Consider the following 16134-nt stretch of genomic DNA (forward strand, 5'->3'; position numbering starts at 1 on the left):
CCCAATACTGGGAGCACGGATAATAAAGGAGTTTTCTATAAATAGATCTTACTTTTTAATCAGGCAGTTCACTCATTTGAATCCTTCTAGTTAAAAGCTCTAATTCACATGTGGGTTGCTATAAATGCACAAATCACAGTAAAAATTTTTAGCATGCAACAAAATATTTTCTTTTTTGAATATTTAAGGTATCTTTCAATTGGTTCAAAGAAAATGAATGAAGCAATTGAAAATTTTCTAATGTATTTTTTTCTCCTGTTTACATGAGAACACAGTTAATTCTTCATCACCATAATAATAGGTACAAATAATTTCAAAAGATAGCATATTGTTGGGGAGTTATAATTAGAAACAAAATTTTTCTCTTCTCAGAAATCCTGCCCATGAAATCAGCAGAGAAAGAAAACACTTTTATTGTTGATTAAGCATTAAACAAAAATATGATGTACATCACAGGCAATCTACTAAGAGATTGCAAAGACAGAAAGGCCTCTTACCACCTTAGGTAGCCAGTGAGACACAGTCTATACTCATATGTTGCTGAGGTAAACATCACTAATCCTTAAGAAGACTTCACAACACATTTTTTCACACATAGTTCATGCTAAATTTACTGTGAGAGTTGGGGAAGTTACTACCTGTGTTAGCTGGTAGACTTCATCTGGAGGAGAAACATCTTTCTAATATCTTCATGCCAGGTGATAATTTTGCAAATTGAAGCCAGGTACACACTGAAGTTAGACTCTGAACTCTCCCACAGAAAGGAGGAGGAAAGAGGGGAATGATCTATCTGGTTACTCATTTCAAAAACATAGCTCCCAGATTCTTGAGAAGGACATTTTGGGTCCCAAAGCTGACAAAAGGCACATCTAGTCTTCCAAGGAATACATGTCCAAAAAGTAAAAAAGTACTATGATTAAATTTTCTAAGGCACATGATTTAAGAAAAAGGAGAGGAGGAAATCTTTTCCCTGAATTTGAACAGAAAGAATTAAACTTAATTTTTAACTTTATAATATAAACATATATAATGAATATATTTTAAATGTAGCATATGTATATGACTTAACCATACTGTTGAGAGTGTATACTTAAAATTACATATATTATAAAATAACTATATAAAACCTAAGTGTAATTATGCACTCATGTAATTTTTATTCTATATATTTATATATTGTATGATGGAGTTTCTAACCTAAAAGAACTTAGAAATGAAAATAGTGTTCATTTAAATAGATTTAAAATAATTTATCTAAATTTCAGAGATGGTTATATTTTTAAAATGGAAAATTATTTTAAAGATACATTTCTCCCTTCAAAATGACATTTAGTCTCTATCAAAACAAAGCAAGCTACCAAACTGATGTTTTTATTATATATTGCTTTGTTTTTATTTGGTAAGCCATCTGTACTTAATTTTCTGCCCTACTTGGTCAATAAAAAAAAATCACACTTAAAAGTAAAACAGTTATTAAATTATTATATTTTGCATTCATAAATTATTTTTTAGGTTGAAATTCAGATGTTAGTAAAAAAAGAAATTGTAATATAGAATATAGGGATATAATTTTAAATTAAAAATACTTTATTGCTCATATATTAAAACAAACCTAGAGCAGAACCACCTCAAGTGACCATTGAGCTTCACAAGGGATAAAATAAGAGAGTAGCTGTATGTACTGTATGCTACATTTAAAATCAAGTCTATTTTTCATCAAATTCAATTATGTTTTTATTATACTCTAGAGAATAAACATAATAGTATAGGGTGTATATATTTTTAAAAATAAAATACTGAATAATAACTATGGTTCTAAAGAGTGTAAATCATTTATGCACTCATTTATTGCCTTCTAACAGAATAGCTTTTAGAAAATTGTGTGTCATGACGAATCAGTTATGCCACACTTACACTGCAGCAGTTGAATTACCCTTGGCATTTTTGTATTTTAACAGTTCTGTTTATCTCCCAGTGGTGTACATTGAATAAGTAATGAACATCTGTATGATATGGGTTTTCCCCAATACTTTAAAAGAAAAAAAAATATTAGCAATACATTTTTAAATAGAGTATTTTTTCTTACACTTGGATTTTTAAAGCTGTTATTTCTTTAAATGACCCTGACATCTTAAGTGTGAATTCTTTCCCTCTTCTTAATATCATCAAATTTTATGAGCTATGGGGATTCTAACCTCCCCAAAGCAGTGATTCACCAGAATGGACTGGTGTGCCCAGAGGTCACTGAACCTTCACCTCCCCTCAGGATAGGCAGTCATTCTCTCAAGCTATTTTCACTTTTATACACTGGTTTCCACTCAATTCAGAGCTAGGTGACTCCTAGTTCTGATGGTCAAAATCAGGGACAATGAATCATTTACTTTGAACACATATCAAAATTGATAACAAGAAGGTTAATAACCTGCCATGGAAGAATGCTATAAATGTTGTACCCACAGAGTCAGAAAACTGCACATACACTGAAACATTTTTTGAGCTGACTAGAACTTATCAATTTAATAAGATATTGAGATATAGACATTCTCTTGAACTGACAATATAAGACAGAACGATTTTTATCCACTTAATGTTCAGTTGGATGTATATTATTGTATCTTTTTAATTTACCTGCACCTTCTTTATTTTTATTTACTGATTGATATATTTTGTGGTTCTGGGGTTTGAACCTAGGGCCTGGTACATAATTACACAAGCAATCTACTACTGAGCTACATCCCCAGCCCTGAATGTAGCATTTTATTTTATTTTTGTTGTTATTGTTGTCTTGTTTTTTTTTATATTATTGTATCTTAAAAGTCTGTTTTACTCTCCTGTTTTCTAACTATAGACAACTTCAATCTGTACCTTGGGAAGCAGGTTTTGCTGGTACTGATATAAGATATCTACATTTTTTGTGATCTAAAGAAAAATTAGGAAGTGCTACCAGGGACAATCCATTGGTTTTAATTCAGCAGAGAAGGGAGGAAGGATATCATGAAAGAGTATTAGATAAAGATTTCTATAAATTTATTTGTATTTATTAATGAGAGGATACATGCCTACTGATTACACTTATTATTCATATTATGCTTAAATTTTTTGAGCTTATATGTGAAAACTTTAGACTTTTTCACATGGTAGATGCATTTAAATTTCCTATGTTTATACCTTGTTTGGGGGTTTCTATATTCTGTACTCCATCTAACAGAAGCCTACCTCTCCTCCCATCCTACTGCACAAGAATAGGCTATATGGAAAGAAAACATTTTCCTCATTTATCATTGAACCCAGAGTAAGACCTAAAACACCACTTTCCAATGTCCTCTGACTGGGTCTTCATAGCATTCTTATCCTCCTGGGCCTCAGCTGCTAGGTACCCTAAACTTTCCCTGGCCCCATTCATAAATAAAAATATAGCTTTTATTTGTAAGTACAATAGCTTAATTTAATGTAGGCCATAAGGCATAAACACAATAGAGAATTGTTGTTTGAGGATGTTCCTAAAGAATAGCATTTTAATTACCTTTTCATGGGAAATAAAGAGAAGCACATGTCTACCTGCTTTTAAACTATTAGGATAGCAAAAGTACAAATATTGCTATACTGAAAATCCAGACTCAGTATGCAGATTGAATCAATAATAGTTGGGCCACTGTTTCCCAAATAAATAATGGGCCAGTTGGAAATAAAGCCCAACTCCTGAGGTAACAACTTATGGGCCTGTAAAGATCTGACCCACCCCTGAGGATAAGAAAAGAGAAGAAAACACACCAGAGGACTGAGCCCCAGTAACAGACATGACCACTGTTAGCTGGCCCATCTTTCCTGATGGATAAGTGATTAAAACTAAACTCAATCCTATCTACTGTTCTTGGAAAAGAACTTTGTCCAGGACTCAACAAATTCAGTACCTTGTCTGAAAAGTGTCTTTAACACCAAGGCCATTGCTCATCACAATCCTAATCCACGTTACTTTAAAGACTTTTCTTTAATTTCTGCTTTAAAGATTTTGTTTATTACTGTAGTACCTAAAACAGTTGTAAAGCAGAATTGCCCAAAACAGTATTGCCTGAAACAGTCCTGACACATACTAGGCTAGAAGGTAATCAATAAATATATGTTAGCATGTTTTTTAGGCTTGTGCTTGCTTTATTTAAATTAGAATGGAGTTAGGTGAGGAGAGCATGGTAAAAGAAGCTGTCTTCAAATGTTAATTTTCATTAGGTATTTTTATATTATAATAGTAATTTACACAGTAAAATTTCAAATAGTAGAGATAGGCAAATATGAGGAAGTATTCTTACTCCTCTGACCCTTCTAGTCTTGTTATGAACCTGCTCTGATTAATTTTTATATAATTTCCCAGAAATATTCTGTACATATACATGTATGCACTTAAAAGTACATTTCAGAGGTTTTTTCAGAAAGGGATATGTATTATGATTATGTGTGTGCATGTATATGTGTATGTGTGTGTTAATGTATCTAAAAATCTCTCATATAGTTCTGCCTAATTCTTTTAAATTTTACTTGTATGAATATGCAAGTAATACCTTTTATTAAACCAGTTCTCCTTTGATAAGCATTTCTATTATTTTCATTTTTCTGATATTATTACACATACAAAGGATATGGCCTTCCATCCTTATGAAAGTTATCTATGAGATACTTTCTTAGAAATTATGCAGTTAACTATGCAAAATTGTTCTCCAGCAGTGCTGCAAATGACTTCTCTCCAGTGGGTAGCATATAGAATGTATGCAATATGCCTTCCATTCTCATGCCCTAACCATAGGTATTATTAAAACTCTTAATTTCTATTTTTGTTTTGTTTTGCTTTTTTGTACTGGGGGTTGAACCCAGGGGTGCTTTAATATTGAGCTATGTCCCCCGCCCACCTTTTTTTTTTTTTTTTTTTTTTTTTTTGAGACAGTCTTGCCAAGTTGCTGAGGCTGAAGCTGGCCTCAAACTTGCAATCTTCTTGCTTCAACTTATCAGTGGAGATAAAGATTTATACCAGATATGGCTCCAGATCTCTTCTGATTCTCACTGTTACATAATATTCTCCATTTCTTTTTTTACCCCTGGCTCTTAGGAAGAGAATCAAGGGATTTGGCATGGAGTAAGTACTCGTTCAGATTCCCCACTTTTCTCCTCCTGATTTTAGTTTGTATAGTTTCCTTGAGATAAACCACATTATGCTAAAATTACAGGAGCAAGTTTCATAGATTAAAAGGACACTTACATATGATTCCTTGTCATGGGTATTAAATCACCATGTTCTTATATCTCTATGGAACACTTCTAAAAATTTTTCTTTATGTAGTTAACATAGCTTTGTGACTCTTTCATCTTGCTTTTGCCTCTACAGTTTATGAAAAATCATCCAAATCAGATATAAATTTAGGAGGCAGAGGTTTAAAACTATGTGTCTCAACATAGATATAATGCCAGGCTCATTCTTCTTGTTAATACCAGCTCATTCTGGTATAACTCTGCCATCCACTGAAACTGAGCCTGGGGACAGGAACGAGGGGCCTGGGGAGGGTATTGAAGATAGATATTTCACAATTGTTTAATTTTTTAAAAGCATTTTAAGACTTTTCAGGTTGACATGCCTACACTGGGTTTGAACTTTCCTGAAGCCATCTGGGCCATTCCAGAGCTTCTCTAAACTAAAGACTGGTGATATAAAGCAACAAATCAACAGAAGGACTTAACTGTAAAGTTTGTTTCATACTATGTTCCTCATACTAAATAAGGAAAGATGAGTTAACAATAGACAGGAATCTTGGGAGGCTATTAATATACACTCCAGACGAAAAATGATAAGGACCTAACCTAACTCTTTGACAAAATAGAAAGGGAAGCATACATATGAGAAAGATGTAAAGAGATAGTGTTAATGTGATTTGATGTCAAAGGTGTTTTTTCCCCCTATAGTTTTAGCTACATTACAACTTTTTGAAATAACTAAAACCTTTCTGAAATAGAATACATTTCATCAGAAATGTTAATTTCTTATTCAGTTTAGCCATTAAAGTAGTTGTTTTAGGAATCCTTTTTTTTTTTGTCCTTTTATAAAACATTATCCAGAAATGTCTTTATGTTGTGAAAATGAGTTTTCGTTTCATGACTGACTTATAGTTTAATTACACACTAGTGTTTTGTTTGTTTGGTTTGGTTGTTAATATTTGTTTTTTAGTTGTAGTTGGACACAATACCTTTATTTTATTTATTTTATGTGGTGCCAAGTATAAACCCAAGGCCTCACATGTACTAGGCAAGTGCTCTACTGCTCAGACACAACCTCAGCCCTACACACTAGTTTTTCTAAATCAGCCCTCTTCCCTGAAAATTACCTGGTAATCCCAAGGAATTTTAGTAACTTATTTAGATAAACTAGGCTTATCCAAAAACTAAAAAATTCTTATTTGCCTTATAATTATTTATTTGTGTTTTTAAACACATTTTGACAGAACTGAAAGACTTTTCCTTAAACTGAACTTGCGTTATTGATATGACATATAAACAAGAGCACCGAACATGTAACATCTTAAAAAAATTTTTTTTTAATGTTTGGATTTTCATAGTATAAAAATGTTCTTTACTCTGCCATAGGATTTCTACTCTGATTTAAGAAATAAAAATATTTAAAAGTGTTTTAACATTCAGTGAAAACACATGTGTTTTTTACAACCTTTATATCAAGAAATTCTCATAATTTTTCCCAGTGGAGCATGCTTTTTTTTCCTTTTAACTGTTTTGTGGCTACATAATAAAGACTATATTTTAAATCTTTGAGAAGCTTTTGCAATAAGCTACATATTGTAGTTTCAAGATTTTATGCTTTAATTCTTTTTATTTTTTTCTTTTTCTCAGTTTCTCTCCCCACTTCCACCAGATTAATATTAATGGGTCTTATGCTGCTGTTGGTATTTAATGCAATCTGTTTAATTGTAGGATATTGTAATCTTTTAGGAAGTAAGATAGTGTATCTGTGCATATTTGTACACATAGGGGCATGAATGTAAGTGTGGTGAGGCCACAAAAATAAAATCATAATTTTTATTCTCTAAATAAATGATTAGTACTGAATTGTGGGAGTTAGGTGGCAGTGAATCTTAAGTAGGGTGATTCTATAAATTTTCTTAAAGCAGCAGTATTGTTGCATACAACCTCCTTTTCCATGAGGAGAATCCACTTCTATACCTCCCACAGGCACACTTGGTGGTTCTCTCTTATGTACTCCCTTAGCACATTCTACACACCTCTTATCACATCTTAACATATTGTAGTTATTTATTTACAGGTCTATCTATCTTACTAGACAGAATTCCTTTAGGAATAGGATGATGTCTTATTGCGTTAGATCTCTAGTATATATTACAGTGCCAACCACTCATTCAGTGTTCATTTCATGGTTATCAAATATAATGCCTTCATTCAATAAGCAGTTTTTGCACTCCAGTAATCTAGGAGTGAAAGCTAATAGGAAAATTGTCATGGGTAGCCTTTAAAAAAAGAATATTTTATATTAATTTTTTTTTATTTTTTTGATTGAGAAGTTTCTTTTTTCCCCCCAAATAATGGCTCTACTTTTTTTTCTCTTTCCACAGTTTTTGTTGGTACATTATTGTTGTACATATGATAGAATTTGTTGCTACATATTCATACATGCACACAGTATAATATTATGATTTGGCCAATATCACTCCTGAGCACTTCCTCCCTCCCTCCCCTTTCTCAGCCTCTGGTCCCTTTCCTCTACTGATTTTCCTTTGATTTTCATGAGATCTCTGTTCTACCCCACCCCCACCCTCTAGAACCTTTCTTTTTACTTTTCCTAACTTCCACATATGAAAGAAAACATGCAGTCCTTGACCTTCTGAATTCGGATTATTTCACTTAACATAATAATCTCTAGTTCCATCCATTTTCCTGCAAATTACATAATTTCATTTTTCTTTATGATTGAATAAAATTACATTGTGTCTATATACCACATTTTCTTTATCAATTCATCTCTTGTTGGATGACTATGCTGGTTCCATGGTTTTGCTATTGTGAATCATGCTGCTATAAACATGGGTATGCACATATTACCATAGTGTGATGACTTTAATTGTTTAAGATAAATACTGAGGAGGGGTATAACTGAGTCATATGGTAGTTCCCTGCCTAGTCTTTAGAGGAACCTCCAATAGTGGTTGTACTAATTTACCATCTCACCAACAGTATAAAAGTTTTGCTTTTTCTCCACATCCTCTCCATCATTATTGTTAACATTATTTTATATATTGTTTATATTCTTTATGACTGTCTTTCTGACTGGTGTGAAATGCAATCTCAGTGTGGTTTTGATTTACATTTTCCTAATTGCTAATGATGTTGAACATTTCATACATTGGCCTTTTATGTTTCTTATTTTGAGACATGTCTGTTTAATTCATTTGCCCATTTATTAATTGGGTTATTTAGAGTTTTGTTGTAAAGCTTTTTGAACTCTTATGTCTTCTAGATATTAATCCTCTGTCAGAAGAGTAACTAGCAAAGAATTTCTCCCATTCTGTAGGTTCTGTCTTCACATTCCTAATTATTCCCTTTGTTGTGCAGAAGATTTTTAATTTGATGCTGTCTCATTTATTGACTTTTGCCATTCTTTGGGGATCTTCTGAGAAAGTTGTTGCCTATGCCTAAAAATTGGAGGGTTGACCCTACATTTTCTTCTAAAAGTTGCATAGTTTCTAGTTGAGAGCCACAGCGAAGGGGCCCCAGCAAACTTCCAGCTGCCAGCTGATGATTGGCTCACAGCGGCCCCAGCAAACTTCTAGCTGCCAGCTGATTGGCTCCTCTGCGGTGATGCTCATTGGGCTGTTTCCCTGCCCTTTCAGACCAGGAGCTGCTCATTGGGGGACTTTTTTTGGCTTTGCCCACGCATCCCAGCCAATCGGGCCTCAAGAGCAGGAGGAGTGGGGGGGGGGGGGGGGTTGAGAGGCTTGCCGGGAAGCCAGTGGTGGCAGTTGGGCTCTGAGGGAATTCCTGAAGAGCTCCTGTGGTGCTTAGTGTGTAGTGTGTGTGTGTGTGTGTGTGTGTGTGTTTTCTAAAAATAAAGTTTGTTTCTGCTTGATAAGTGGCTCCTGAATTGTGCCCAGCCAGACTGCGGCAGGTTGACCCTACATTTTCTTCTAAAAGTTGCATAGTTTCTAGTTTAATTCCTAGGTCTTTGATGCATTTTGAGTTAATTTTTGTTCAGGGTGAGAGATAAGAGTCTAGTTTCATTCTTCTATATATGTATAACAAGTTGTCCCAGCTTCATTTCTTTAAAAAGACTGTCTTTTCTCCAATGTATGTTTTTAGCAACTTTGTCAAAGATTAGATGACTATAGATGTATATGTTTGTCTCTGTGTCTTCTATTCTATATCATTGGTCTATTTGTCTATTTCTTTGCCAGCACCATGCAGTTTTGGGACTTTTTTCTAGTCCTTTGAAGAACGCCATTTGTATTTTGATGCAGATTGCATTGAAACTGTATATTACTTGTGATAGTATGGCCATTTTAGTAATATTAATTCTGCTTATCCATGAATGTGGGAGATCATCCTTTGAAGTCTTCTTCATTTTCTTTCTTCAGTCTTGTTTAGGTTCCATTGTAGAGATCCTTCACATACTTGGGTAAATTTGTTCCTAGGGTTTTTGTTTGTTTGTTTGTTTTTGGAGGCTATTGTGAATGGAATTGTTTTCCAGATTTCTTTCTCAGCAGATTGATTATCGGTATATGGGAAAGCTATTGAATTTTGTATGTGTCTTTATCTGTTTGTGATACTGGTTTCTTCCTTTCCTATTTTTAGCCCTTTTATTTCCTTCTCTTGCATAATTCCTCTGGCTAGAATTTCTACCTCTTTATTAAATAAGAATGTGAGGGTGAATATTCTTGTTACAGATTTTAAAGGAAATGCTTTCAGTTTTTCCCCTTTTACTATGAGGTTGGCTTTGGGTTTTTCATACTTAGCCTTTTTGATGTTAAGGCAGATTTCTTCTCTCCCTGGTTTCTTCAGTGTTTTTAATCATGAATGGGTTTAATCATGAATGGGCTGAATTTTGTTGAAACCCTTCTCTGCATCTATTGAGATGACTAAGTTTTTTGTCCTTAATTCTATTTATGAGGTAAAATCCATTTATTGATTTGCATATGTTGAACCATCCTTGCATCTCTGGGATACAACCAACTTGGTCATGAAGCACAATCATCTTAATATGTTGTTGAAAATGATTTACTAATATTTTATTAAGGATTTTTACCCAGAGTTCATCAGGGATATTAGTCTTAGTGTTCTTTCCTTGATGTATCGTTATCTGTATGAGTGTGATACTTGCTTCACAGAATGAATTTGGAAGTGTTCCATCCCTTTGTATTTCATGTAATTATTTCAGGAGTAATGGTATTAGTTTTTCTTAAAGATTTGGTAGAATTCAGCTGAGAATACACATTCTGCATTTTAAAAATGGTTTATAAATTGATTTATACACACTCTTTCAGTAATGTATCACTTGCACACATCATTAACTTGGGTAATTCAGACTCATTATAATTAAAGCACATTGAAGTTCAAATTTACTAAGAAATGTTGAGATTTATGAAAAGTCATAGAGTACTATGATAAATACTCATGCACCCATTCAATTTAAGAAATAAAATATTACCAGCTTAGACTCCCTGTACCTCTTCTCAGCCTCTTGCACTTCCATCCCACCCTAGCAGAGGGTGATATTGAATCATTCAAGTACATTCCTCATTCAGTTTCTACCCATGTTTATAATTCTGAGCATTATATGGAGTATTTTCAAATTAGAATATGGATAGTATCATAGTATGTGTATTCATTTTTGTTTTTCCCCCTTAAGTTTATAGTCATTAAGATTCATCTGTGTTGATAACTGTAATTTTACTTTATTTTTAAACTTATTTTGAACTATCCAATCCTTTAATCATTCTCCTGTTGATGAACATTTAGGTTGTCTCTAATGGCTTTAATATTCAAATAAAGCTAAGAATATGCTTTAAGTGTTGTATGAAAGGAGAGAAGGTTAGCACTCCCCTTGACAAGGATGGAAGAGGCCCTCGGGCCTGACAACACGCATACGGTTAAGGCATTGCCACCTACTTCGTGGCATCTAACCATCGTTTTTCCCTCATTGCTATACAAGGTTGCATACAAGAGGTTGTGAGGGAATGGGAAAATAAACAAGGAGAGAGATGAATTGCAGTGGATGGGGTGGAGAGAGAAGCTGGGAGGGGAGGGGAGGGGGGATAGTAGGGGATAGGAAAGGTAGCAGAATACAACAATTACCAATAGGACATTATGTAAAAATGTGGAGGTGTAACCGATGTGACTCTGCAAGCTGCATTTGGGGTAAAATTGGGGGTTCATAACCCACTTCAGTCCAATGTATGAAGTGGGTTATGTCAGGAGCTTTGTAATGTTGTGAACAACCAATAAAAAAAAAAAAAAAAAAGAAAAAAAAATTAACATAAGCTTTTTATTGTAAATTTTAATCTGAGATGTCATTATACTTTCACTGATTAAATTATTACAGATAAAATTATACAATAAATTTTACATATTGAATAACTTCTGATATATGCAATTAAGTGTATGTATGTGAAAATATAGTAGATAAAATAATTATAATTACTGACTTCATACCTTCCCAATAAAGATAACATTTTAAATTTAAAAAAAAAAAAAAAAAAGAATATGCTTTAAAAATTCCTCATTAAGCCAACTAATGTTGTAAATTTGGAAATTTAAATATTTTGGGGAGAAAATGTACTATTTTTGTAATTTTTGTGTATTTTGCCCTAATGTTTGGGATCCAATAATAAATGTGCTAATTATATTCCTGTTGGTTGAATTAGCTTGGTTATTTTTTGTAACTGATTTTGCTTCTAAAGAAAATTTCAAACAATATTCATTTAAACAGAAAACTCTTAAGGCAAAATAAATACTAGTGGCTATTTTGCTTCTGAAAACCTAGACTAAATCTCACATCATCTAAGTCTGATAATATACAGACCTCCTTCTGTGACAGATTACTATCTCCTACCAACAGTATTATTTATTATACATATTTCAAAATAATATTTGAAACATGATATTTGAAAAAGTATCTTTTAAATGTTGAAAGTTAATTTTTGATTCAATTTTGATCTCAATTAAAGATAAATTGTAGCCAGGTGCGGTGGTGCCAGTGGCTCTAGAGGCTGAGGCAGGAGGATTGTGAGTTCAAAGCCATCCTCAGCAAAAGCAAGGCACTAAGCAATTCAGTGAGACCCTTTCTCTAAATAACATACAAAATAGGGCTGGGGATGTGACTCAGTGCCAAGTGCCCCTGGCTTCAATCCCTGGTACAAAAAAAGAAAGAAAGAAAGAGAGAAGGAAAGGAGGAAAGGAAGGAGGGAGGGGGGAGGGGGGGAGGGAAGGAAGGAAGAAAGGAAGGAAGGAAGGAAGGAAGGAATTCTAGACTTCAGATGATTCTGTTTTTAGAAAAACGTGTATAAATAGTGGTGAATGGTATATTGACAAGATACTTAACCAATTAAAATAAAAATCAGGTGCCATTATTGAGTTCTGATGTTTAGAAATTGTGACAAAATGATTTTAAAAGGAAGCTCAACTGTCTTAGTTTATATCAATGAAGGAGGTCCCTTGAAATGCAACTGCTTAATCTCTTTATCAGTGTTTGGACAAATTACTAAAACATCTAACCCTCTGAAGGCTTTACCCTATTTATAAATTGTAGTAGTTATTGGCCTCTACCCAGATTCAGATGTTAGAGATTAGCCTAAAAGCTGAGTGCTGATTGAAACAGATTTAGGTAGACTAAATGCTGAGCCTTTCCAATTCACATTGCTGTAATCTATTAGATTTCACTGAATGAGGCACACGAGGATGCTATAATAAAAACCTTTGATTTTTATTATAAAGGGTCCCTAGAGTCAAGATGTATGCCTACAGGCATTGTGTTTCTCAGTCCATATAAATGCTTACATAAGTTAAGAAAATATATGCCAATCTCTTGTCAGAACTGGTATTCCAGAATAAGACTGTCCCATCAGGAAATTGAGCCCCCTGTGGCCAAGAGGAGGTATTATTTTTCTTTATTTTCATGAAAAGGGTTTTTGATTCTCAGAACTTATTTTTTTTCAAGGTAATTTAGATTGAATTCATTCATGCTCAGAAGTATTCTAAAAAGCTGTAATCTAACTTTTACAGTGCATGTTTTATAGCAACCCACACCTGATGAATTTTGAAAAGTCATTTACAGAACATCAATTTTCATAATCAGACCTTGGTTTCTAAAACCTACATGGTTCTATCATATGGAGCCTACAATTAATAGCAATTATATTTTCAAAACAGTAACTTTGCCTTTTTGTAACAAGTCTTTCTTGATAATCTCTTAGGAGACAAGTGCATAACTGTCAATTTTGGATGAGGGGATTCAGCTTCAAAGTAATTTACATTTGCAAGCTTTCTTGCAGTTTAGATATGCTGCCATCAGGTGGTAGTAATATGTCATATCCATGTGACTTCACAGATGACACTCTGCTAAAGGTCACCAATTTATACCACAATGATTTATAAACATGCATGTGCAGAATTATATATGGAAATTAAAACAACAGAATACATGTTGTTTTATCAGAGTTAGGGATGATTTGACTGGAATTTTTAGTATGGATTTTTCTGAAGTTGGGTGACTTCAGAAATTATTTAGATGTAGTAACATTATATATACAACTCTTATCCTTTTAAACTCACAAAGTCTTTGTAACTGCTTCACAACTTCTTAATATCCAAGTATTGAAGTTTTTCCTAATTGGTATCACCATTCACCTGTTGGTACATAATGAAAGTTTCTGATTTTCATAATCATCAGAATATTTTTTTCTCTGCCGTCCATCCACTACCTATCAAGAGAGCCATTATTGCATTGTATCTATGGTTGATATTTGTTTTAACCCAAATAATTTCTAATTTATCTGTAAGTAGCTTGATATTGTCTATTTATTGCATTTTTTCTGTCAGAAAATTTGAACTTTGTTTTCATGTATAAATGAAAATATGTAGTCCTTTTGTTATTATTTTCATATCATATGACTGTTTTATACTTTTGTCAATTGTATACAACCAGGTACCACAAACAAACATTTCAGGCCCTGTGATATTCTGAAATGTAGCAATTACCTACTTTCTACAAAAATAATTTATTTTTTTTTATAGCATAGAATCCTGCATTAAAGAAATACAATCTGAAGTTAACAAACAATGCCCAGATGTACAGCTGCAAACATCAACTGACTGCTTTGAATGGCTAACTAGCTATCATCATAATACATCTAAGTCACCTTCCATTCCGAATGGAGATCTGATAAAATTCCTCAAAACACTGGTAAAAATAAACAAACAACCAAAAAAAAGTTTGTTTTATTATGGAATGGGGTGGGTGAACATAGATAGATAATGCAGTTTCTTCTATTTCTATGTATAAGTATTTATTTTAGTGATGATATTAGGTGCCATATCAAGAGGTTTATGTTTTTGTTTTGTTCCTATATCCCTAATATAATCCAGTGAAGTATTTGCTTTTTTTAATTAAAAAAATGAAATTTTATATAAATGAAGGTTAAATTTGTAATTCCTAGGTGATTGGTAATATGATGTATGGCATATAAGTATCAAAAACTATATTGGTGTGTACTGCAGTTGTCTGCCAGAGAAATTCATACTCATTATATTTTGTGTTATTCACAACTATTAATTTTCTCTATGTTCAGCATTAAACATAGTAAGATCCACATCAATCATATCTTTTAAGTGGCCTTATCTGTCATTCTCTGTATTTTCAACCTGTACTCATACCCAATTTTTTTCAACCAAGTCAGCAATTTATATAAGACCACTGTTAATTAATGGAGAATTATTATATTATTTTTCCTTTGATACTGGCCACCATGTACATTAGAGAAGTTTTATCTTTCAATAAGAATAGTTGTTTTATTACACCTACATCTACAATGGTGGCTAGCTTACAAAAAAAAAAGATTCCCAGAGAAACAGTACAATTATTAGAAAGCAGTATTTCTGGAGCCCATGGTTTTAATTTAATTTAAGGGGGAAGAAAGGCATACAGTTCTTGTCTAAACATCAAACATTGAGTAAGGCAGATGTGGAAAATATTTTGAGGTTGTAGATGGCTTAGGATGACAGAATCAGATGAAAATAGTTTTTGGCTGTTGTTATTATTACAGATGTCTCTTTAATGCTTACAAAGTAATAAAAGGAAGAGAAAGGAAGGCTATGCCCTCAAGCCTTAATCTTTTAAGAAAATCCTCTCACCCATTATCACTTGAAGGTGGAGCCTTGAAGAATAAATATGGATATAGTTATTTCTTTAATTTCTATTAAGAACCATGTGTATTGAATTTCATTAATATTGATGTAATAATGCTTTCTCATTTAATTAAAAGCAAGAGCTTTTAATTATCTTTTAATCTGTCACACATAAGTCATTCTCTATTCACTGCAGGGCAAAGGCCACCTTAGTTTTGTTCAAACTCATTAGTCTGATAGGCTTGTACCAGACTTAGGTTTTTTTTTTTTTTTTTTTTTTTTTTTACATAATTGAGCATGTTATTTTGAGGAAAGAACCACATTATTAAAACAGATCCAGATTAAAATGACCTTATTATCAAGTTTCTCCATACTAAAAGTGTTGATTTTGATGGCATTTTTCATATATTTATTTTTTCATACAAAATTTGTATTAATTATCTAGCTATTTAAATAAGAAACAAAGGCTCTCATGCCAATTATGGTGAAGTTATTTTCAAAATTTAAGCAATCATACAAAACACATGTTTTAAACCTCTGTAATCTATTATTTTTTGTCTGATCAAATATTTACACTTATTAACTGACTTAACAAAGCCCAAGGCTGAGCACTAAGATGATCATTTGCCTTGTAGAATTAATCTTAATGTTGACATGTCACAGACTCCACCTAAGGACATTTCTTTCCAGAAGTATCAAAAGAACTAATAGCATAGAGAGAAAGAAGAAGATACA

At 32.9% G+C, this 16134-nt stretch overlaps 1 protein-coding gene across 13 annotated transcripts in view; it reads left to right on the top strand.

The window, feature by feature from the left end:
* KIAA0825 overlaps nucleotides 1–16134 on the top strand; it is a 387377-nt gene that overhangs the window by 49245 nt on the left and 321998 nt on the right. For all 13 annotated transcript variants that reach the window (XR_014022505.1, XM_081298010.1, XM_081298007.1 and 10 more), the window contains one exon: nucleotides 14290–14458. Coding sequence is in view for 12 of the 13 variants with exons in the window: in XM_081298010.1 (XP_081154136.1) it covers nucleotides 14290–14458 (169 nt within the window). In the remaining variant the exon portion in view is untranslated. The remainder of the gene's footprint in view (nucleotides 1–14289; nucleotides 14459–16134) is intronic.

This window comes from Spermophilus citellus, assembly GCF_964194105.1.
Source record: "Spermophilus citellus genome assembly, chromosome: 1".
In the NCBI taxonomy this organism is placed as follows: domain Eukaryota; kingdom Metazoa; phylum Chordata; class Mammalia; order Rodentia; family Sciuridae; genus Spermophilus; species Spermophilus citellus.